We start from the raw sequence: 25,727 nt of genomic DNA on the forward strand, positions 1-25,727 counted from the left end.
TCTCCCATATGCTAAATTTCTGTAGGTTCTGGTGTCTTTGAAAACTTGAGTTTCATGAAGAAGTTCAGGATATGATTCAAAAAGAAGACAGTAACCATCTCAAGGTAGTCTCTCAAGGACCAAGTTTCTCAACAGTGACTTACTCAAAATTATAGAGCTGATAAATGCACAAGGGTGAAAGCCCAGATCTCCTGCTCATTGGCAATGGTCCTCCCTTTAGACTGTACCGGAAGACTTTTTTTTTCTCTTTCCCAGAGAATGGGCTCATTTCTGGATCACCAATTGTGTTCGCCATAGTATTAAGAAGGATAAGCAATCTTTCTCTGCCTACGTTTCTGGAAATCTTAAGTGTGAAGGCTATTTGGAAAGGAATCAGAGCTCAATGCAAGTTCCTCACTGGAAAACCATGCAAAGTGTTCTCTTATGATGGGCTGCTCTTTATTATCTTATTAGACAACCTACTGGGGATATTTCTAAACTAAAAAAAAAAAAACAACCAACTAGGACTTTTCTTAGAAAAGAGGTGGTAAAATGTGCAGAATAAGACCCAGATTTTCAGACATTGTTAATAGTTGATTTGTCTAATTTAATTGTACTTTGTTACCAGAGCAGGTTGTGCTAGGTGAGGCAAGGAATCACTAGAAAGTGAGATTATGAAATTATTAAGAAAACATTAAAAATAAAAAAAGACTTGAGCTTAGAGAACTCCTGAACTTCAAGTAAAAATCAGATGCCCTTATTGTGAGTGATCTTGGACTTTTACCATATTTGTGAAGACAAACAGGTTTTGTTGAGGGAACAGTGTTTGTAGAGACTATCAGACCTATCATAGATAACACATCCTCTGCTATGGCTCTTTGCCCCAAGGCCAGCCTAGGACTCCAGCTGGGAATACCAACTACAGAGAGGTTTAAAGCAAACCAAAAGCCCAGCCTTCATCCTTACTTGGATAATTGAAAACCAGTTTTAAACCTAAGTATGAGTGAATATATAAATCCTGGGAAAAAAAATTGTGGAGTCCTTGCCCAAATAATAGAAAGCTGCTTTTAATCAAAGTAGGAAGTTCTGTCAGTTAAGAAAATCCTGGAAAACATTATAGAATACTTGCCCAAAAAGAAAGTGGCTTTTAATTAGGATAGGAGTCAAGGAAATCTTGGGGAAAAATTGTGGAATCCTTGTCCAAATAATAGAAAGTGGCTTTAAACTAGGGCAGGAGTCAAAGAAATATTGGAAAAAACTGTGGAATCCTTGTTCAAATAATAGAAAGTGGCTTTTAACTAGGGTAGGAGTCAAGGAAATCTTGGAAAAAAATTGTGGAATCCTTGCCCAAATAATAGAAAGCTGCATTTAACTAAGGTAGGAGTCAAGGAGATCCTGGAAACAATTGTATAATCCCTGCCCAAATAATAGCCAGCTTTTAACCAAAGTAGAAAGGCCTGTAAGTCAAGGAAATCCTAGAAAAAATTGTGGCGTCCTTCTTGTCTAAATAAGAGAAAGCCAGTTTTATCCAAAATGGGAAGGTCTGTAAGTTAAGGAAATGCTGGGAAAAATTGTAGAGTCCTTGCCCAAGTAATAGAACGCTGACTTTTAACCAAAATAGAAAAGTCTATAAATCAAGGAAATCCTGGAAAAAACATGGGGGATGCTGAGGCAGCTAGGTCATATAGTGGATAGAGTGCTGGACCTAGAGTCAAGAAGACTTGAGTTCAAACGTGACTTTGTATATACTAGCCTTGTGACTCTGGGCTAGTCGCATCTATTTGCCTCAGTTTCCTCACCTATAAAATAGAGATAATAGTGCCTACCTCCTAGGGTTGTTGTGAGGGTCAAACGAGATAATATTTATAAAGCATTTAGCACAATGCTTGGCATAGAGTAGGTTTGTTCCCTCCTCCCTTGAAGTTTTCCTCTTACAGACTCACTTGTCTTTTTTTATCCTCCCAAGAGGACTTTTCTATTTGTTTTGCACATAGCAAGCACTTCATAATTTGTTCACTCATTTATTCATTCAAGAGGCTCAGTTGGAAGGGCCAGGAACATGGCAGAAATCATAGACCATAACTGGACTAAAGTCTTCCATTCTTGGAACCTGAGCTTTGTCTTGGGAGAGGTAACAGGGGGCAAATATGTCAGCATCCTTCCTACCTTCCTTGTTTGGGAAATACCTCCCTGCAAGAGGAAGCAAGAAGTACCTCTAGCTTGTATTCTGGTAGTAAATTTTCTTTTCTTCTCCCATGAGGGTTTCTTTTGTAAGGGTTAAAATTAAAGGATTGAGTGTGGTCACCAAAATTAATATATCTTAAGTCAGAATGACTTTTTAGCAATGTATTTATAAAATAGAGGGAAAGAGTAAAAGTAAGGAAATGAAGTAGAGCAAATAATTACTCCAGCCCTGTCTGAACTGGGCAGGGCTTCAGAGACTCCAGCAAAGGGGGCCCAAAGGTAAATTATATTGAGGGTTTTAGCCACAAGGCCTCCTCCAGGGCCTTTCCAGAGGCCAGTACCTCCAGAAAAGCCAAGAAAGGGAGTCAGCCTTTTTCACTCACCCATGTGGTAGTCCTAAGAGAAAATCAAAGAGCAGTTCAAGGTCCCAAGGCAGAGCTCCTTCAAAATCAAGTTCTAAACCGAAAGAGCTCTTCACAGGAAGTTCATGCCACTTTTAAAGACCCTTCCTTTCCGTCACTTCCTGTGCCTTCCTTCCACTTTACATGGACCAGTTGCAGCTATAGTTTTGCTTAGGATTGCCCAGGGGGAAGTTGGTGGGTTTTGATTTGTCATTCACTATAGCACACCGAGGGTCACAGACCTCCCCATACTTAAGAATAAGTGGGGTACATGCACTTCTGGTGATTAAATCTAAAAATGGGCAGGGGAGAGTTAATCCCATCTTTACATTCTTTAACATTTTATGATCCTTCTTTTAGGACAAATAGTTTTAAATCTCCATGATTAACACAGACTGACTAAGGAACAACTCAAATTCAATAAATAAATATTTCTTGAGTACCTCCTGTTTGTCAGTCAATAAACATTTATCAAATGACTATATTCCAAGCACTGAAAAGCTCTGGAGATACAAAAAAAAATGGGAGAATGTCCTTGCTATCAAGGAGTCCACACTTTGATGAGGAAGAGATGACTTGCAGACTACTATGTACAAACTATAGGCAGAATCAATTGGAGGTCATCTCAGAAGAAAGGCACTGGATTAAGAAGAACCAGAAAAGATTTAATTGGAAAAAATATGTGACTTTAGCTGAAATTTGAAACCAGGAAAATGTCTCAGGCATAGGGGACCACCAGTAAAAGCAGTCAGTCATGAAAGAGAATCAAAGGTGGGGATGATGTGAAATAAGGCTGGACAAACAGGTTGGATCCAGTTTTCAGAGGCTTCCTTAGTTAAAGGAGTCCTTCAAGAATTCTGAGTAGAGAAGTGATATGATCATAGTGATGTATTTAGAAAATGACTCAACTATGGGACCACAAAAACAAATATTTGTAGGCAAAGGTCAGAGGCACAAAAGCAGGAGATGGCAGAGATGGAAAGGAGTTTTTGTTTTTTCTCTGCATTGAGCACCAAACGTAAACGTGGAGGAGAGAGTAGGCAAACAACTATGTACAAATAAGATAGGCAGGATAACTCAATAGGAAAAGTACTAAAACACTAAAGGGGAAATCAGGAAAGGCTTCTTGTAGAAGATAGAATTTTAGCTGGGATGTGAAGGATGCCAGTGAAGCCAGGAGGTAGACATGAAGAGGAAGAGCATTCCAGGTGTGGATGGGGAATAGCCCATGAAAAATACCCAAAGTTGAGAGATGGAGTGTCTTGTTCAAGGTACAGTGATGGGACTTAAACCTAATTACCTAGCCTTTACCACTCCTTTGCCTTAAAATCAATACTTATTATCAATTCTAAGATAGAAGGTAAGGATTTTTTTTTAAATGAAAGGAAGGGAGGAAAAGGGAAGGAAAGAAAAAGAAAGTAAGAGAGACAGGAAGAAAGAGAGGAAGGAAAGAAAGGAGAGAGAAGGAAAGAAAAAGAAAGTAAGAGAGACAGGAAGAAAGAGAGGAAGGAAGGAAAGAAAAAGAGAAGAAAAGAATGAATGAATGAAAGAATGAACAAATCTAAGAGGTAAACACATTATTCCCCATTTAATAGAGGAAACTGAGGCAGAATGAAGTTAAGTGACTTGCCTAGACTCTTCTCTTATTCCCTAGTTCAATGACTACTAGATGTTGATCAGTCAACAAGCGTTTATTAAGAACCTACTATATTCCAGGAAATATATCAAAGGAAAATAAAAGATAGTCTGTTTTTAAGAAACTCACAGTATAATGAGGGCCCTCAGCATGCAAACAGCTTGTACAAACCAGCTATAGACAGAAAAATTGGAAATAACGAACAGAGAAAGAACACTAGGATTAAAGGGGACTGAAATAGATTTCCTACAGAAAGTGAGATTTTAGCTAGCATATAAAGGATTGTCAATTCCTGCTAAGATGCTAACAAATAATTTTTGAAGTTTTCTTCATAATTTTTGTTTTTATATCATTTTTGTTTTCTGAATATTGTCTCCTTTTGTCTAGCTTTGTTACAAAGATTTTTTTAACTAAACAAAAATAACCGATACGTCAACCTCCTCTGACTTCATATTCAACATTCTACACCCACTTTAAATGAAAGGAGGAAGGTGTACTTTTTCATCTAATATATAGAACCAATATTAGATAGTTTCATCTCATTGGAATTTATATTTATATAATCATAGTCACTTTTTATATTGTTTTCATGGTCCTGCTTATTTCACTCTTAAGTTTCTTGACTCCTTCATAATCCTTATTTCTTCTTAAAAGTAAAATAATATCTTTATATAGTACAGTTTATTCAGCCAGTCTCCAGTCAGTAACCATCTACTTTATTTCTAGTTTTTCCCTACCACACAAAAAATGCTGCTGTGAATATTTGTTTTCTTATGGAGCCATTCTGTCTTTGACCACCCCCTCCCAGGAAATGAGTCCCTAAAATGGGAATCTCAAAGGCAAAAATTTGTACATTTTAATCACTTTTTTTTAGGCTTTAGAGTTTTTCAGTCTCTGTATCCCTAATAGTTTCCTTGTTGAATTATTTCATCTGTTCTTGGGATCCATAGTAATCTTCCCACTTGATGTTTCAATAGATTACAGACTGTGACTTCTTGGGGTCACTGTCTGGCATAACCAGGGGAACAACAAGCTCTGTCCATCTATCAATTAACAGTCCAGCTTAAGACCCTTATTTAGTCTTTTCTCTTTTGTTCAAGAATTCCTCATGAAAACTGCTGATGTTTCTCAGCAATGTCCTTTTTTTCCCCTTCTTTTTTAAAATCAGCTTCCTCTCTATAAAATAAAATTAAAAAATCAGCTTCCCCTCTCTAGTTCTCTTTTTAGGTTATTGGGAACTCCCTGGATTCTGTGGGAGATTAGAAGCCAATGGGACAGTTGGGAAATGTCTGAGGTCAGATTTGAACACATCTCCAGGCTGCCCCCATTTCATTAATAATTGATATTGGTCAAACTTTAAGTTGAAATAGAGACAGACAAGAAAGCCTAGTTCTTGCACAAACACTCCTCCAGAAATCCAAAAGGACATCAGATGATAAAATAAAGGCATAGTAGGTATTTTTTAAAAAAATAAAGAGGACATCAGATGGAAAAATTATTTTTAAAAATGAAAGAATTTCAGTAGATTCTTCCATCCAGCTTAGGACTACACAAGGTTGCCAGAAGCCTTTAGGTGCTTAGAAAAGCAATGTGCAAGGGAAGGGGGTAGCTAGCCTTCACTAATATACTTTAATATTTGCAAAGTGCTTGATATGTTCATCTGTAGTCTTCCCAAAAACCGGAGTTCAAGTGTTATTATTATCATCCCCATTTTAAGTATGAAAACACTGAGAATATAAGAAAAATTCAGTGACTGGAATCTCAGGATTTTGGCTGCTTGATCATAATAATATAAACCGGACAGAAAGAAAGAGTTCAAGTAACAAGGAACCATAGTAAGGATCACACTGCATTACATACAAGAGGATCTTTAGAATATATTTATTAAAAAAAAACAAAATAAAGATGCTTGTCTGAAAGAGTTAATTAATTTACCTTCCAAAATAAAGTATAATTTGCAGGAGAATAAAATAAACATTTGTAAGATTTGGGGACTTTTAAGTATCCTGAGAAGAATATTTAAAGTGTAAACACTGGAATAAAGAGAAAACTAGAAAGGTAAATGCAATTGAGTAATTGGAAGGGGTTGAATAATGGTGAAATGCAAATATTCTAATAGAACCAGGAGAGATAGGAGTGCTTTCAGAATGCCGCTGTGTTCAAGGGTCACAGAGATTAAAAAAAACGATGAATGTAGGAACTGGGCAAGATTGTTCTTTTTTATTGTTTGTTTAAGAGGAGGAAAAGGAAGAGGGAGAAGGAATAGCCAGAGGAAGCAATGGAAGGAACCCTTATAATTGGGATGTAGAAGAAGAATAAAAAATATAGAGGTGATGCAGAGAGGGAAGGAATAGTCATCTCATGAACTTCACTCATATGTGAGCTGGACAAAGGAAAGTTGAACATATTCAAATAGATTTGGATGCACAAATACAATAAATTCAACAAGGAAACACAGTTGCTTTAAGAAGTCAGGGAGCCCAGCAAGGAAAAGGAGCTACCTAGATTATGGGCTTCCTACACTCTCAGTCCCCAGTGGGGTGTTATTTTCAGAGAAGTCCTTGATTCCTCTTTTCTGGGGAATCACAGAGGAAAAAAAAGAGAAGAAAAAAAGTTGGGTAGGTAATTTCTATTTTCCTTATGTGAAATGACTTGGGGCACCTATATGGCTCAGTGGATACAGAGCCACACCTAGGAATGGGAGGTCTTGGATTCAAAGATGGCCCCAGACATTTCCCATCTCCGGGCAAGTCATTAACTGCCTCCCCATTTGCCTCTTCTGCCTTTGAACCAATACATAATCTAGATTCTAAAAAGTGAAGGGTTTTTTTTACAAAGAAAAGAAAATGTCTATCAATTACTCTGCCACACAGCTTGTAACTTACCATGATTCTCCTGCCTGAAATTTCATTTGATAGAATTCTCACCCTGATTATTCTTGAGTGCTTTTATGAAATGAGCATGGGAAGAATGGCTGTGAACTCTCTCTCTCTCTCTCTCTCTCTCTCTCTCTCTCTCTCTCTCTCTCTCTCTCTCTCTCTCTCTCTCTCTTTCTCTCTCTCTCTCTCTCACACACACACACACACACACACACACACATGCACGCGTGCACTCACACACATCCCTCCTCTTTTCCCCGAGAGCTGAAATGAACTCGGTCATTGTTTTAGCCAGTTTGTAAATCTGCAGACAGAGAACACTTGTAATATCAGGGCTCCTCCTTTCTTGAGACCAGTCTTTCCCTTTTGGTAACCTAAAGTGTTTTCTGAGCTTACTTTCTATGTTTTTGGCAGAAGCAGCTGATTCTGTAAGCCTGATGGTGACCCGCTGGCTAGGGAATCTTTCTAGGGCTGACTTCTGTCTCAGAAATCTAAGCAAATAAAATGATTTCTTTCCCCTTATTATCAAAGGCTGAAACTTTGCCCTAGTGTGTGGTGGGAGATATTTTCCAGGGATCTCTCCCCTTTATCTATTTCCTATAGGACTTGATGGGTCCTCCCTGACAAACTTTGCATGCACCTTTCTGTAGATCATGAGCTTTGGGTCAGAGCCTTTGTCCAGCTCTGTAAGGGATTAACTGAATTTTTCACTGATTTGCTCAGTGAGATGCATTTGCTAACATCATTGATAGTGGATTCCAAATGACTTCAGAAAGCACTTAGTTTGTGCTTTATCTAGGCATTAATCATGATCATGTATTATTTTATGTCTATTACACTAATGTATTATCTTGTCTATTTCATGTATTATTACATTTTGTTTTATGTCTTTTACACTAATTCATATCATATTATCAGTGTATGTGCTATCTCTCTCCATTAGATAATACTCTGAGATCAGGGACGAGATTTTAAATCTGTCAATCAAAAGAAATATTGATTAGGCAGCTAGCTGATGTGGTCACTGTCTACTTACGTGATCTCGGCTACGTATCCTGAGAACAGTGATTCTGCTTGGTTCCCACTGCTCCTGGAAATGTCTCTCTGCTTTTTCTCCATTGGTCATGTGGAAATTGGATGTGATCATAAGATGAATGCTCAAGAGGGTCTTCTTGGAAGTATACTCATTCATTCAATTATTTTGATAATTAGGCAAAAAGGAGTCTTCCTGAATTTCTTTTATGACTCAAAAATGGTGCTGATACTTATAGTAGGAATAGCAAAAACAGAAAGAAAACTAGACCAATATTAAATATTGATGCAGAAATTTTAAATAAATTACTAGCAAGAAGACAGCAATATATCACAAGGATCATTCACTAAGACCAGGTGGTTTTCATACCAAGAATACAAGACTGATTCAATTTTATTTTGTTTATTTTTTTAAACCCTTGTCTTCTATCTTAGAATCAATACTTTGTATTGGTTCCAAGACAGAAGAGCAGTAAGGACTAGGCAATGGGGGTTAAGTGACTTGCCCAGGATTATACAGCTGGGAAGTGTCTGAGTCCCAGGTTTGAACCTAGGACCTCCCATCTCTAGACTTGGTTCTCAATCCATTGAGCCACCCAGCTACCCCCTGATTCAGTTTTTAGGAAAACTATCAGTATAATTGACCTTATCAGTAACAAAATCAACAGAAATCACGTGATTATCTCAAGATGCATGAAAAGCTTTTGACAAAATACAATACCTATTCCTATTTTTAAAACCACTAGAAAATATAGGAATAAATGAGCTTTCCTTAAAATAATAAATAACATCTCTCTAAAACCATCAGTAAGTATTATCCATAGTGGGGATAAAGTAGAAGATTTCTCAGTAAGATCAAGGGTGATTCAAGGGTGCCCATTATCACCACTATTTAATATTGCAAATTAAGGGAGCACTAGTCTAATTAGTCTACTTGTTAAATTTATGGATATGGGGGAAATTTAGGACCAAACAAGAGATAGAGAGCATTAGAAAATGTAAAATGGATAATTTTGGTTATTTGAATTTAAAAGATTTTTTGTAAACAAAACCAATGTAACCAAGAAAGCAAAAACTTGGGAGAAAAATTTTATAGCAAGTTTCTCTCATTTCTCTAATACATAAAGAACTAGGTCAAATTTATAAAAATCAAAATTATTCTCCAATTGATAAATGGTCAAAGGATATGAACAGGAAGTTTTCATATGTAAAAATCATAGCCATCTATAGTCATATCAAAAAATGCTCTTAAGTCACACTTGATTAGAAAAATGTACATTTAAAAAGCTCTGACGTATGACCCCACACCTAATTGATTAGATAATATGACATAAAAGAGAAATTCTAAATGTTGGAGAGGATACGGGAAATTCAAGGCATTAATACACCGTTGATGGAATTGTGATCTGATCCAACCATGCTGGAGAACAATTTGGAACTGTGCTCAGAGGACTAAAACTGCATACTTTTAATCCATCATTATTATTACTAGGTCCATAACTGAAAAAAGATTTTTTTAAAAGAGGAAAAGACTTGTAAAAAATATTTATTGCAACTCTTTTTGTAGTAGCAAGAATTGAAATGGATGTGTTATTTATGAATTGGAGAATGGGGAATATATGATTATGAAGAATACTTTTGTGATATAGGAAATGACAAATATGGTTTTGAAAAAATCTTGAAAGACTCACATGAACTGATTCAAAGTGAAGCAAGCCAAACCAGAAGAACATTGTACACAGTGAAAGTAGCATTTTTTGATGAATGACTGTGAATGACCTGGCTATTCTTAGTAATGCAGTGATCTAAGAAAAGAAAAAAACTGATAGAGACTGAATATAGGCTGAAATATACTATATTTCATTTTCTTTCTATTATTTTTGTGTTTGAAAAATTAATAATGGAAACATGTTTTATACATGGTTGCACATGTAAAATAGATATCAGAATGCTGGAGGGAGGGAAGAAAAAAGTAATTTGGAACTAAAACTTTAGAAAATGAATGTCTTAAAATTTGTTTTTACATGTAATTGGAGAAAACTATTAAAGTTTAAAAAAAAAAGAATGGTGTTCTGCACACATTAGGTACCTAATAGGTTTTTTTTGAGTCAAAATATAGTCCTTGCACTTATAGAAATAACATCTAATAAGGAGATATAACACATTAATTGATAATGACAATACAAAATAATTCATTATTGTGATTACTACCCAGATATGGTACAAACTAAGTGCTTTCTGAGGTCATTTGGAAGGACATTACTGACTGGGCGGGGAGGTGACATAATGTGCTGGCCCTGGAGTCAGGAAGACTTGAACTAAAATCCAGCCTTAGACACTTTGGACAAGTCCCTTAATTTTGTTTGCCTCAGTTTCTTCATCTGTAAAATGAACCGGAGACAGAAATGGTAGACCACTCTTTCTTTGCTCAGAAAAAAGAAGATGTTTCTTTGCCCAGAAAACCCCAAATGGGGTCACAAAGAGTTGGACACAACTGAACAACAACAATAAAAACCACAAAAGCAGGAAAGTATGAAAAATTTATAAGAAATTTAGTGTATGAAATATACAAGGGATAGAGTAATCCAGATTAGTTATTTAGATTATATAGAAGGAAATATTATGAGATAAAGCTAGAAAGGTGAGGTGTCCCCAGATGGTAGAGAGCTTCAAATGCCAGGCTGAGTCTGAACTTTATATGATAGGCAATGAAGAGCCCCTTAAAGGGTTTTGAGCAAGGAGCAACATCAAAAAATTCTATTTGTAGGATTTTAGGCTATAAGAGACCTTGGAGATCTTCTAGTCCAGTCTTCTCAATTTTCAGAAGAGAGAACTAGCCTGATCTCCGTCCCATAGACTGTAAGTTCTTTGGGGTCTTGTAACTATTCAGAGTTCTTCTAAATGCATCTGTGTGTGTCCATTCCTGGGAAGTATGAGGACAGTCAGCATAGGTAAGACTCACCATCATCCTGAGTCATAACTTGGTCATCTATTGCCTATCTCTTGTCCAATCAGAGCCTAGGAACAGAACTGTCCAGCACATTCCTGAGAGGCCACACCGAGGGCCAGGCATCCCTATTCCATGTGCCTTTTAGTACTTTGACCACATATTTGCAATGAAATGAAACCATTCAGAGCTTGTTATTTATTCATAATTATTGTAGACTCTCCTGAGAGACACCTAGAGCACCCAGGAGCCCTCAAGGCTGATCTGATTCTGTTTTCTGTGAGGGACCTTACAGAGGATGAGCTTGCACTCTAATAATTTTATTCAACAACAGAAAGCAGCTTTAAAAAAAATCCACCTTTTCAATATATTGTAGATCTTTGACCATAAAGAATCATGGTAGTTTGTTCCAGGAATTTTTTCTATCGAAGATCATTAAGAGGGGGATGATAAAATAATAATGTCCAAAGAACAACATGATAAAGCAGAAAGAGTAGTCAATTTTGAGTCAGAGGACCCAGGTTTGAATCCTGGCTTTGATGTTTATTCTCTGTGGCACTTGGGCAAGTCACAATCTCCCATGGTGTCTGTTTCTTGATCAGTCACAAAAAGGAGTTGGACTAAATGGCTGCTAAATTCTCTTCTAACTCCAAATCTAGGATCTATGACAGTTCCTTGCCACTTCCCCTTCCGTGGGTGTAGGAAACACAACATGTATTGACTGTGACTGGACAACTCTGAGCAGCATCCTTTAAGCCTGTAAATTTCAGGAAAGGGGAATTCCATCTATCCATGAAGCTCTAGTCTGTATCAGTCAGCTCTTTCTCTAGGGCAATTTGCATTTTCATCCTTCATTTTCAATATGAGATAAAGGGACTTTGTGCCTTGTGGAAGGAATTTTAGGTGTCAGCAAACTGGTGGGTCTGCTGCTGGCTTTGCAGGGGACAAGGAGCATTCTGAGAGCTCGTGAAATCACACCTACTCGGCCTCCTTGTAAGATAAACCCTGCTCCCCCAAGGGAGAGATCTTTGTCCAAGTCTTATCACTTCCTTATATTTTCCATTTTTTTCCCCATCTTCTTTCCTTTTTAACCTACTCTGGTCTTCCTAATTCTGAAGCAGATGGCATTTGGTTCCATTGTTTTATCCAAGGATTCTCTTAATTTCCTTTATGTTTTTCCTGAATAATCTCTGTGAGGGTATTATCTCCACCCAAGGATCATATTGGGTAGCTATACTTTTTTATTATAAGAATTGTGTTAATTTGTACTGTACTAACTTATTTTCTTCCTTTCTTCCTCCCTGCCTCCCTCCCTTCCTTCTTCCTTTCCTCCCATACTTCCTTTTCCCCTCCTTCCCTCCCTCTCTTCTTTCCATCCTTCTTCCTTCCCTCCCATGCTTCCTTTTTCCTTCCCTCCTTCCCTTCCTTCCTTTCTACCGTTCTTTCCTCCCTCCTTGCCTCCTGCCTTCCTTCTCTTCCTTCTTTTCTTCCTTCCTTTCTCCTTCCCATTCTTTCTTTTCTCTTCCTCCATTCCTCCATTCCTCCCTCCCTTCCTTCTTCCCTTTCATACTTCCTTCTTTCCTCCTTCCCCCTCCCTCCCTCCCTCTTTCCTTCTCTACCTCCTATCCCTTTCTTCCTTCCTCCATGCCTCTCTCCCTCCTTTCCTTCCTTTCTGTTTTCCGTCCCCCCTATTTTTCATTCCCTTTTTTCTCTCTTCCTCTTCTCTCTTTTCCTTTTATCCCTCTCTCTGCCTTTCCTCCTCCTCATCCTTACCACCACCTCAATTTCCATGATCAGACAGTGGGATATGACCCCATCATCCCTCCAGAGGTCTCAGCATCCTTTGGTGTTCAGCAGCTGCCCCTGGAGCAGATATGGCCCATCTGTGACTTCATCACCGTGCACACACCTCTTCTACCTTCCACCACAGGTAGATGTTAAATCTCCTTGTCTTGGCCTGGGCACAGGTTCCAGAAGACCAGATAACTGTGCAAGTCGGTCAGTCAATAAGCATTTACTTGACACCTACTATGTGTCCAGGACTTCCAAGTTCTGGGCATACAAAAAAAGACAAGAGACAGTCCTTGCTCCTCAAGGAGCTCTAGTCTAATGGGAGGAAAAAGATGCACATCACTATGTACAGACAAGTTATATGCTGGATAAATTGGAAATCATCAATGGAGGGAAGGCATTAGCATGAAAAGGGAATGGGAAAGGTTTCTTATAGAAGGTTGGAATTTATCTGGGACATAAAGGAAGCCAGGAAGGAGGGAGAACATTTCAGGCTAGAGAAAATGCCCAGGTTTGGTGGAGTGTCTTGTGCCAGGAACAGCAAGGAGACCAGTGATAATGGACTGCAAAATATATGATGGCAGAAGTAAAGGGTCAGGAGACTGGAAAACAGGGGTTAGAGTTATAAAGGGGGGGGGTTATAAAGGCTTTGAATGCCAAACAAGAGGTTATTGGGAGCCACTGGAATTTTGGTGACCTAACAAATAGCTGAATGGAGAATGGACAGGAGTGGAGAATGGGGAGATTTCAGGGGAAAAATGATCATTTCAGTTTTGATATGTTAAGCTTTAGGAGTCTGTGGGACATTAACTTGAGGTTACCAGCAAACATCTTTAAACAGTCTCGTATCTAAAAATCTGGGAATGGTCACCATATAAATCCAAGACATTTACTAGGTTTCTGCTATGTGCCAGGAACTGTGTTAGGCATTGAGATTATACATACCAAAAAAAAAAAAAAAGACACAATCTTTACTCAAAATGAGCTTACATTTTAATGAGGAAGAGGATAACAAGTACAAATAACTATATAAAATGAATAAATCCAAATATGTTAGTTGTCAAAATTACTAACTAGATATTTAAGGGCTCCAGAAGGGACTCATCCTAAAAGAAGAGTCTTTAAGGCAGAAGGAAGAAGGAATCCCACTCTAGGTAGAAGGCATAGCTGAAGCAAAAGCATAAAAATGAGAGACAAATTGTCATGTGTGAGGAAGGTCACAGTGTTGGGAGGTGGAATGACATCCGGTGAGACCCAAAAGATAGGTTGGGACTGGGCTGTTTAAATCTTTAAAATCTTAAGAGTTTCTATTTTATACTGGAGGTAGTTGGGGACTGAGGATTTGTAGAACTGGAAAGTCACATTATCAAGTCTGCCCTTAAAAAATCATTTTGGCAGCTGGATATAGAATGGCCTGGGGTAGAAGGAAACTTGAGTCAAGAAGACTGGTTAATAGGCTATTGCAATAATTTGAGTGAGAAGTAAAAAGGACCCCAATAAAGGCGTTATTGGTCCTAATTCTGAAGCAGATGGCATTCTCCATTATTTTATCCAAGGATTCTCTAATTTGCTTTCTCTTTTTCCCCGAATAGTCTCTGAGGATATTATCTCCACCCAAGAATCATATTGGGCAGCCATACTTTTATTATAGGAATTGTGTTCATTTGGACTTGTACTCACTCAATTTTTTTCTTGTTCCTCCTTCTTTCCCTCCCTTCCTTCCTTTTGAAGGTAGAAATAGTCAACCAACCATACCCATTGAATTTCAGTATATTAGAACCAATTAGGATGCTCAGAGGGTCTAGTAGCACTAAAGACCCAGCACGAAGAGTGTCTCCAAGATGTGGATTTGTGGGTTATGGCAGTATTTTGGCAGAGATGACAATGAGGACTTGAGACCTGAAGGGAGGAGGTCTCAACGACAATGGACTGGACTAGCCAATAGTAGAAGTCAAGATGTTTTATCAATCTTTTGTGTAAAAAAAAATGGTACCCAACAATGCCCTACAGAGACATTCCCATGTCAAGTTGTTCCTCTCCTCCCCAAATCCTCCTACTTAGAGTATTGAGCCACTGAGCACCTTTTGCCATTGCATTGATGCCCTGGGGTGTTGCAGTCCCTTCCCCATATCTCTGAAGGGTAGGATTCTATTAGAGAGTTCAGGTGTAGAGAAAGACATTCTTTTCTGATCCTGGAGCCAATTTCCCATAGAAGTTCAAAAGGAAAATTGGTTTGGGAGTTCTCTAGAAAAGAAATATATCCAAGTAAGTTCTAGTCCTTTGGAAAAAGGGAGCATCCTTGGTGCCCAGATTGTCCTCTCAATCTCTGCTTCCACCCTGGATGAAATGCAGACTGTCTGTAGTCTTTTACTCGGGATATGAGTAAAGATGATAGAACTGTTCTCTGGCAGGAGAGACCTGAGTATCTGGGGAATGGAACTCAAATATCATGGGAAAGAAATACATTTTCCTGGTGAAGGGATCTCGGGAACTTGGGTTGCACACTGGAGGATGGAAAAGGCAGCCTGCATCATGGGAAATTCCTTGTTCTCCTTTCTCAGGTTTGCTGAATGAGAACACCTTTGCCCAGTGCAAGAAAGGAGTCCGGGTGGTGAACTGTGCTCGGGGAGGGATCGTGGATGAGGGAGCCCTGCTCCATGCCCTGCAGTCAGGCCAGTGTGGTGGGGCTGCCCTGGATGTGTTCACAGAAGTGAGTCTTGGGCTGGGTGGGAATGAGGAGGGAGACAAGTCAAAGGCTGAATGGAACTGTTTCATTCCCCAACACATTCATTGATGTGGCTGTATTCCAGGGAGGGAAATGAATAGGATGGAGGAGTGTGGAATGTGGGAAACTGGGTTTCTATATCCTAAATTTCTAGTATTAATCCCAAATAAGTAAAAATGAGTCAACCTCATCTGCATTCTTGCTCCCCCAGCTCCAGACTGGGAAGGACTATGGGTTTTCTTTTTCTAATTTTCTATTGGGTAGTTCACTTGGGTTTATTGATCATCAGAGCCAACTGAGTAATTGTAGGAACCCAGAAGCAAAATGGGCAAGTTGTAGTAATGAGAGAAAATTTAGTATAGTGGATAGAGAGCTAGACTGGAAGACCTTGAGTTCAAGTTCTTCCTCTTGGCACATACCAGCTATATGATCCTAGAAAAATCACCTTCCTCTTAGTTCTGTAGGAAATCCTCTAATACTACAAGGTATAAAGAAAGTGCCAACTTGAATGAATATAAAGAGCTCCCTGACCTGGGTGCCTCTTCCTTTAGAGCAATGGTATCCAACTGAAATAGAAATGGGGGCTGCTTGTTGACTGCATGTTGACTTAGAAAGCCATATATTAACTTCATGTTGTATTTTTAATTATTTTGTTAATTATTTCTCAATTATACTTTTAATCTGGTTGGGTCCACTAGTGTTTTTGAATGCTGCTTTTGTCATCCTATCCCACATCTTCCTGCTTCACTTGTTGGCACTTGGGTCTGTTTCACAGAGAATGGCCTTTGCCACTAGAGACCACTTTTTTAGGGTTTTAGAATCTAAGCTTTATTTTTCACTCTCTCAGCCAGGAACTGGATGCATTGTTAGACACATAACAGACTGTGTTACCCTCCCTGGGAGTTCAGTTTCCTCATCTAAAAATAGCAAATAATAATAACCACAGGTAGTATTTATAGAGAGCTTTAAGGTTTGCAAAGCACCATACATATGTTACCTCATTTGATGTGGAATCTGAATTGCTTTCCTTGCTTTCTTCTTTCCTTCTGTCTCTCCCTCTCTCTTTCCCCCTTTCCTCTCTCTCCCTCTCTCCTCCCTTTCCTATCTCCCTCCCTCTCTGTATCCCTCCCTCCCTCATTTCTGCCTTCTCTCCCTTTCCTCCCCTCTCTCCCCCCCTTTCCTCTCTCTCTTTCCCCCTTTCTTCTCTCTCTTTCCCCCTTTCTCTCTCCCTCCCTCCCTCCCTCTTTTCCCCCATTTCCTCTCTCTCTCCCCCCTTTCTCTCTTTCCCTTCCTCTCTCCCTCCCTTCCTCCCTCTTTTTCTCCCCCTCCCCAGTCTATCCTCCACTTTCATCTCCCCTCTCCCTCCCATCCCAGACTCAGGATGAAAAAGAGTAGATTGGCTATTAAAAGTGATATAGAAAATAAACAATCAGAAAAAAATATTTTTTAAAGAAATAGCCACCAAAAAAATGAACAAAAAAGTCAAGGCAATTTGCGATAAAACAGAAGTATCCCAGACATGCTGGACTTTCAGAGAAAGAAGTATTTCAGAAATGACATTTTGCTTATATATTTGTGAATTTCTTCACAAACTTTAACATGCCATAGAAACGGCCAAGAGGATAGAACCAACAAAACCTCCAGGAAAGACCTCTGCTGTATCCTTTCCTCTTCATGAATGTTTTCTAGGGCCATGGGCAGTACATTGGGTTCCAGGGGGTGCACTCACATACTCATCTCAGCCAAGGCACTCAGCTGTTAAATGGAGTAAAAAAATACCTCTAGTTTTTTTACCCACTATGGGGAGCCTGTTGTTCCTTTATTCTTCATCTCTACTAGTCTGAGAGCCCACCTCAAACTCTGTTTTCATGGAAATGGCTTTTCTGCGTAGGAGCCCCCGAGAGACCTGGCCCTGGTGAACCATGAGAATGTCATCAGCTCCCCCCACTTGGGTGCCAGCACCAAGGAAGCCCAGAGCCGGTGTGGGGAAGAAATCGCTGTTCAGTTTGTGAACATGGTGAAGGGCAAGTCTCTGACTGGGGTTGTAAGTATAACCTTGTCCTGGGGAAGCACAGAGGAGAGGGGAGGACAATAAAAAAGGGGGGAACAAAAGAATCTGGGTTTAGAAGCAGCAGGGGGAGGAGAGACAGGGCAGAACTGGGACCACTGCCCAGCCTGGGGATTTGGATAAATGAAAGACACTCTTCCCTCCCCACACTGTGGGAGAGCTGCCCAACCACTAAGAGGAGAGAGCGTCTGTCTCTTTCCTTGGGTTGTGGCCATGGACTCAAAGGCTTGATGTGGGTGAGAGAGGGAGGAAGGGAGTCAGTGAAAGGCTCAGCCCTGGCTCATTGTACCCCTAGGCACAGAGAGAGTGCCATTTCCCAGGGCCTCTGTGAAAGGCTCCACCCCTGGTGCTCTGCCAGCTTTGGGGTCAGAAGCCTGTTGCTTGGGTAATTTTGTATGGTTGAAAGCTCATGGATGCAGGCCAGGAAAACTAACTCTTGTAGGAAGGGGAATAGAAGGAGAGTTAGAGAACACCCCAGTCAGCCTCCATCTTGTTCACCAACATGGTACACCTTGGCACCGTCCCAAAGCACCCATCCAAAATAAGAACATAATTTCCAGAAAAATGTTGCTTCAGAAGGAAGAGACTCAGAGACCAGGATACCCATCAGTCTCCTTTCTTTGGTGCTATTAAAAAAATGTCTCTCCCCTTCTGATGATCTCTATCGTTCCTTAGCCAACCAAGCTCATGCACCAACTTTGGCTATGGAAGAGTGGAGGAATCAGTCAGTCCCAGATTTCTGCTCTTTCCTCCATTGAGATTTTTCCATTTTCTCAGCCTTTCAAGTCTTACATCTCTATATTCCCTGCCTAGGTTCTTATTCATGATAATTTGTCTAATTAGGCTGCCTGCCTCCTGCTTCAATATGCCCTGTACTCTGCTGCTAGGTTAAATGCTTATTTTCACCATTCTTCTCCCCTGCTCAAAAACCTTCTTAGGATCAAGTTCAAACACCTCAGCCTGCCATTTAAAGCCTTTCTTAGTTCTTCCTTCCTAACCTGCCTTTCCAGCTTTGTCCCCAGTGCCAACTTTTCTTCAGCAATCATAGTACTCCTCGGTTTCTTCAGGACTCAATCTTTTATTCTGTTTTTTTTATTCTTTTCCTTATCTGAACTCCTCCACCTCAATCCTTTGTCCAAGACTGACTTCTCCTTTCCTCTTTGCCTACTAAGAACTTACTCATCCTTTAACACCTGGATCAAGTACTACCCACCCCAGAAAGCCTTTCATAATGACTCCAGCATCCCATAATCTTGTGCTCCTAGAACACCTGCTGTTTTTACCAAAATCACAGAATCTAATAAGAGTTATTAGTCTATGAAGAGTCAATCAAACTCCCTATCAATCAGCACCTACTTAGTACCCCTACTTAGTACCTTACCAGTCACTAAATATGAGAGTTCACAAGGTTTTGATTGATTAACTTTAAAGTTACTGATTGATAGACAAAGAGAGTTTGCTTCATTCTTCACAAGTCCAAGTCCAACTCATATCTGACCAAAGATCCCCCTCTACCATACTGCCAACCAGTGGTAGTATCAACCAATCTCAGTGTGACGCTCTCCAATGGAAGGGAACCTACTACTGCCCCCAAGCAACTTACTCCACTTTCAAACAACTAATTCTTTGAATTTTTTTTTCTCATATAGATACTAAATCTTCCTCGATGTCTTCCATTTGTTACTCCAATTTCCACTCTCTATGTCCAAATAGAACAAATTTCTTTCACATATAAGCCCTTCAAATAGATAGAGACATAAGTATCATGCTCCACTCTCATCACCTGGCATACTTTCTACCTGTCACATTGTATATACTTAATGAATGTTTGTATATTGACTGGTTTCTCTTAGTAATTGACTTTTCTTTTATTATTTATCTCAGCTAAAGAAATTGTATACCTTTTTTACATTTCTTTCTGGATAGAGCAAGCTTCCTGCTTTTAGTACTCCATGAATCTGTCTCCAGAAGGTCCTGACTTCTGAGCTAACCTGGGACTATCAGCTTCAGCCTGAGCACTGCAGTTTTCCCTCTTTTCTTTGCAGGTGAATGCCCAGGCCCTCGCCAGCGCCTTCTCACCCAGCACCAAGCCCTGGATCGGTCTGGCAGAAGCTCTGGGCACGTTGATTCGAGCCTGGGCTGGGTCACCCAAAGGGACCATTCAAGTCATGACACAGGGTGAGCCCAGACTTCAATTTGTCTTCATCAAAGAACTGAGCTACAGTAAAGAGGGTGGGAAGGATAGTCTACTATGAGAAATCCTCTCCCATAAAAATGCCAGCTTCCAAAACAGATATACTAAGAGACAACCCTTAGCTTCATGGAGAGATGTCACTCTTACCAGATAAAAGAGGTAAGAGCCTCTCTGGGCTTTGCACTGGTCACAACACATCAGGAATATTTTGGGGAGGAGATTCAGAGACTGAAATGTGTCTAGAAAACAAGTGATCAGGATAAATTGAGATCTGGAAACCATATTTAGGAATAACTCTTAAAGCTTGGGATATTCTGTTATTGTTATTACTGTTATTGTTGTTACTGTTATACTGAAAGGAAACTATCTTTTTGATCTCACAAAAATTTTATTTCTAAGAAAAAACACTGGAGTTCCCTAGCCTGAAATTGATTGTCTGCTAAACCCCTAATCTAGTCAGTTTCAAAAGGTCCCTCCATGGCCCAGGATTGGTCCTTATGTAGACCAATCCATGCCAGGAAGTAGGGGGCGTGGTCTCTCTCTAGCATGGGATTGGTTCATTCAAGACCAATTCCATGCCAGGAAGTAGGGGGAGGGACCCCTGGAGCATGCTAGGGGATGCAGTCCCTCAGGCACAATATTTTTAAAACCCACATTATTGATATTATTGAAATTTATAATAATTCATCTAAATAAAAAGAGATTTTGGTGATAAATACCATAGCTGGCTTCTAAGATCTGAAAGAACAGAAATTCAACTTATTCTAGGAAGCTCCAGAGATTTGAACCAGTAATAAAAGTCACAGGGAGGACTTTTTTGGCTAAATAAAAGGAAGGCTTTCTTAGAGTTCAAGTTGTCCAGACCTTTTGAGGCCGTGAGCTTCTCACCATTAGTGATTTATTAGCTTAGGATGAATGATACTAATGTAGGCAGTGAGAGGGAGTCTATGAATGAACTTGTAGGTTTTTAGATCAGCTGAAGATAGAAGTATAGCCGAGTGGCCATTGAAAATGTGGTCAAGTTATTATCGCCATTAATATAATACTTTAATCTATTATAATATAACACATAACTATGTATCATATACTATGTATAATATACATATATTATTTATAATATATAATTATAATAATTATCATAACAATTATTATATATGTTATAATATATTAGTAGGTATAACATACATGATAATAACTCTAATAACATAACCCTGTATGATTTATAGAATAGTTAACATTTTACCTCATTTTATCGTTACAACAACCTTAAAGGAGAAGGTACTATTATCCCCATTTTATAGATGAGAAAACCAAGGCACTGACCTTCCTTCTGTCTGCAGGACCATCTCTGAAGAACTCAGGGAGCTCCCTGAGCCCTGCAGTCATTGTTGGCCTCCTGAAGGAAACAGCCACCCAGGCAGAAGTAAACTTGGTGAATGCCAAGCTTCTGATGCAAGAGGCTGGACTCAATGTAGGTCTTCTTTGACTTAGGGTCAGTCTCCTTCCCTCACCGATTTCTCCTTCTTTCAGGCTGAGAAGTACTAGATGTCTTAGCAACACTACTCAGCCTCATTTTAAGGCGCCTCCCTTTTCTCTTCCTTAAATCTGAAGTCCTTCCTCAATCACATCTACTTTGGGTAGCCAAAGCCCTCTCTATACTCTGATAGGGCAATTGCCATGACTTGAGTTTTGTGACTCCACTATATTTTTCCTCTTCTCCATTACCTTTAACTTTTCTCTCATAGTTTTTATACAGGTCATAATTGGTCTATATAAACATTAAAGGCAGCTTTGAAGGGGAAACCAATAAGAAGAATTACACAAGAATAAAAAGGAGGAAACATATTATTTTTCACTTTTTTAAAAATTTGTTTTATGAGTCTTCTTCCACAGCATGACCAATGTGGAGATACTAGCAGAGAGATATAAGGTGGTATAAATGGGCACATCAGGGTCCTTAAAGCCAGTGAGATCTGGGTTCAAATCCTGCCATCTATCCTGTCTTTGTGTACCATTGATCAGAAGTAATCAAGAGAACTGATCTGGAGTCAGTTGTTTTTAGTGTGAGCTAGCCCTCAAAAATCAGCAAACTATACAAATCAGAACTTGAGTTATTATTTTGTTGATTGTTTAGACATTCAAAAAGTGAAAGAGAAAACAAATAATGCAAACTATACTTAAAAGTGTGTCCTTTGTGCATTTTTTGGAAACCCAGTGGTTAAACATTTACCACCATGCCCCTGGATATAATATACAAAAGTTACCTTCTAGAATTTGAAAAATGTTTTTAAAAAGTTGATTTCTTTTGATCCCAGAGGATAGAACCAAAAATGATGGATAGAAGTTGGAGAGAATCTCTGAATATAAGGAAAGCCCTTCTAACAGCTAAAACTGCCTTAGAGTAGAGGTAGTGAGCTCTCCAGGACTATAGGTTTTCAGGCAGAAATGAATAAGCATCTTGGGAATAAGCAGTTCCTGAGGTAGGCAGAGTGGTGTTGGTGCGAGTTAGATCACTTCTGAGATATGTTCTAACTCTGAGAATTTCTGATCCTACCCTGTCATGTCTGGCCACAACTGTTGGGCCAGTCCCCCTAGTTTCATGTATCTAATCCCCTGAACTGAGAGATCCTCTAAGGAAGATCTATATTCTTCACCATTTATTTGGAGTTGTAGGTTGGATGTTGAGACAATATCCAAAGTGGCTAACTCTTACTTTTTGTTGCCTTTTGCCTATAGGTCACTACCACACACAGCCCAGTCTGCCCCCTGGATCATAGCAGTGGGGATAGCCTGCTGACCATCTCCCTGGCAGGTGCCCCTTACAGAGCAGTGGGGTTAGTCCAGGGTACAACCCCAGTTTTGCAAGAACTCAATGGTGCCATATTTAAACCCGAAGTGCCTCTCCGCCGAGATCTCCCCCTGCTATTCTACAGGGCCCGGTCCTCCAACCCAGAATTGCTGCCTACAATGATTGGTAAGAGTGATGCCTACTACCTCCTAGTACCCAGCTACCCCTGCCACCAAGCAATGACCTCATTGCACAAGGCTATGGGAAAGAGACCTCCTTGGGAGTTTGTGTGTCTGCCCAAGGTGCCCCATGTATCTCCCCCATCTCACTTCATCTTCTCTTTGTTCTTGTTCATATATTTCAGTCTCATTTGACTCTTTAGGACCCTATTTGAGGTTTTCTTGGAAAAAAAGCTGGATTGGTTTACCATTTCCTTCTTCAACTAATTTTATAGATGAGGAAACTGAGGCAAATAAAATTAAATGACTTTCCCAGGGTCACACAGCTAGTAAGTGTCTGAAATTGGATTAAAACTCACCTTCTTACTCCAAACCCAGTGCTAATCTACCACTCGAGCTAGCTGCCTCTCTTTGTTTTAGAGTCTCTACCCCAAGATAGAAACAGTGATCTGAATCTTAAACCCCTGTAAAAAACGCCAGGTGCTGTCCATAGGTCTGTTTTGGTGAGATGGTGGGGAAAGGGAGTGAATGACATTGCAAGGAATTAACCTCATGAGGAGATAATGAATGTGGTTTCCAAAACAAAAGCCCAAATTTTAGTCAAGAAGGACATCAATGATCCAACCACCCCCATTTTGTAGATGAAAAGACTTAAGGTCAAAGAGATCAAGTAGGCTATAAATTTTTTTCCATGGCAGTGATAACCCAGAACCTAGGCTTCCTCATTCTCATTTACTATGTTGCCACTCTTGTACTTTTATAAAAACCTTTCATCCAGGAGTTTTGACTCAGAAGCTCAGTCCTCATGGTTTCTTTCAGTGGCAATGGAACTCAAGAGAGAATCCCTCTGAACTGGGGGAGACCAAAGTTATCCTAGATTTCCTGGGTCTCTCCCAATCCTGATCTATGCTCTTATGTGACTCCAGAGATTCTAATGCTACTTTTCAAGTCTGGGAATATATCATGGGAAGGCCACACCATGATTTTGGAATCCCCAGATTCCCTCCATATCCCTTAAGTAGCAGAATTAAAGTATTATGGTTTTAACAGAATAGATAGATAACATTAGACTTACCAACTGAGTTTGACTTGAGTTCTAATCTTACACCAAATAGTTGCTAGCTATTTGATTCTAGGCAAGTAATTTGTCCATTGTCTGCCTCAGTTTCCTCATAAGTAAAATGGAAGAGTCGGAGTATTACATCTCTAAGATCTCCCCCCCCCCCAAAGGTCGAAATACATGAGTCATTGAACATCTTCATTTTACTTCTTCATCCCCAGACAAATGAGATGTCCTCTTTCTTCCTTTCCCTAGGGCTCCTGGCAAAGTCAGGGACACAGTTGCTGTCCTACCAGACCTCGGGGGTGTTGGATGGAGAAACATGGCACGTCATGGGCCTCTCCTCTTCATTGCCAAATCTTGATGCATGGAAGCAGCATGTGACAGAGGCCTTCCAGTTTAGCTTTTAAATCTGGTCCTTCTGAAACAAACTCTGCAAGAAGAGAGCTCTGATAGGATTAGCAAAGAAAGGGCCATTTCATGAATCCTGGGTTTTCAGTAGTGGCTTCTGTCACTGCTTCCATTCCAGAATGTCATCCTTATGTAGTTTGGAAATAACCATTTAATAAAGAGACTACCAGAAACTAAGCCAGTTGTCTAGCTTTCTTTCTACCCCTGTAAATCCACAAGAAAGCCCATCACAAGACAATGAGGGTCCTGAGTCAATCTGGTTAAAGGATGGAGGCACATAACTGGAGCCTGGAATAGGCATTATTGTATATATTAAACTCAGATCCCTAGGATGTTTCTAAAAACAGGCTATTTAACCTTCTTTATACTATGGATGGATCTCTTTGGTAGTCAAGCAGCACCTATAGACCCCTTCTCAGAATAACATTTTTAAAGAGATAAAATACATCAGATTACAAAGGAAACCGATCATATTGAAATATGATTATTGAAATATCAAGAAAACAAATTCATAACCCCCAAGTTAAGAACCCCTTTTCTAAAGATATTTAGAAGTACATAAACCTCAAGGCATGAGTACTAGCTTGGGAGTCAAATGGCCTGAGTTTGAACTTTCCACCATAGGCAAAATTAGTAGATAGGACAAAAAGATCTCTTTTCTAGTTCTAGATACCACAGCCTTCAGCTATAGTGCTTTCAATTGGATTACCTTCCCCAGGAACTTTGAAAAAATACACAGGTATTTTTTTCCACAAAAGTTGAAAGCATATTCATAAGATCACCAGTTTTGAGCTGGAAGGGACCCCGAGGCCATCTGATCCATTGCTCTAATTTTGCAAAAGTAGAGACATACTCAGAATAATAAGTGCCTTGTCCACATTAAGAAGCTAAACCAGGATTTGAACCAAGGTCTGCTATCTCCCAATGCAACAAATACTCTCATCCCTCCACCATGCAACCTCCCTGTTCACAATAACTCCTTAAGGATCCATAGTTTCATAAGCCAGAGTGCCATATATTGCAGGTACAGGTGGATCACTAATATAAATCAGAATTATTTTTATGTAGTGGTTTCACAAATGTCTATGACCAGAATTCTATCTTTTAGTGACCAACTATCTAGTGACAAATTTATCTGTCTGTATAGATAGGTTTTACTGGGAGCATCTCAAGCATGGGAGAACCTACCAGAGACTGCAAGCATTGGCTTTAAGAACACAGACATCCCTAAAGTCTGATGAGGCCTCAGCAGAGGACCTTAATGGTGACTCTTCTAAAAAAATTGAGAGTCATCTACATGTGCCTTCCTAATTACCTGAAAGTGGCTTTACATATCTGAGTTTTACTCAATGGTAATTAATGAGTTTGTGCTGATCCATCTTTACTATCTTGCACCATAGAGCTAGCAAAATCCATTTGTGATCCAGTTGAGCAGAGGAAAGAACTAGAATAG

The 25,727-nt window shown here is 39.5% G+C and overlaps 1 protein-coding gene across 2 annotated transcripts in view; it reads left to right on the forward strand.

Annotated features, from left to right (window-relative positions):
* The window catches only part of PHGDH (phosphoglycerate dehydrogenase), a 42,304-nt gene extending 17,853 nt beyond the window's left edge, over positions 1-24,451 (forward strand). For both annotated transcript variants that reach the window (XM_001367133.3, XM_056819266.1), the window contains exons 6-12: positions 12,856-12,988; positions 15,411-15,559; positions 17,466-17,618; positions 19,688-19,820; positions 21,177-21,307; positions 22,573-22,810; positions 24,119-24,451. In XM_001367133.3, coding sequence (XP_001367170.2) covers positions 12,856-12,988; positions 15,411-15,559; positions 17,466-17,618; positions 19,688-19,820; positions 21,177-21,307; positions 22,573-22,810; positions 24,119-24,273 — 1,092 coding nt within the window. In that variant the 3' untranslated portion in view covers positions 24,274-24,451. The remainder of the gene's footprint in view (positions 1-12,855; positions 12,989-15,410; positions 15,560-17,465; positions 17,619-19,687; positions 19,821-21,176; positions 21,308-22,572; positions 22,811-24,118) is intronic.
* The last annotated feature ends 1,276 nt before the right edge of the window (positions 24,452-25,727 follow it).

The sequence above is a fragment of the Monodelphis domestica genome, chromosome 2 (genome assembly GCF_027887165.1).
Source record: "Monodelphis domestica isolate mMonDom1 chromosome 2, mMonDom1.pri, whole genome shotgun sequence".
NCBI classification, from domain to species: Eukaryota; Metazoa; Chordata; class Mammalia; order Didelphimorphia; family Didelphidae; genus Monodelphis; species Monodelphis domestica.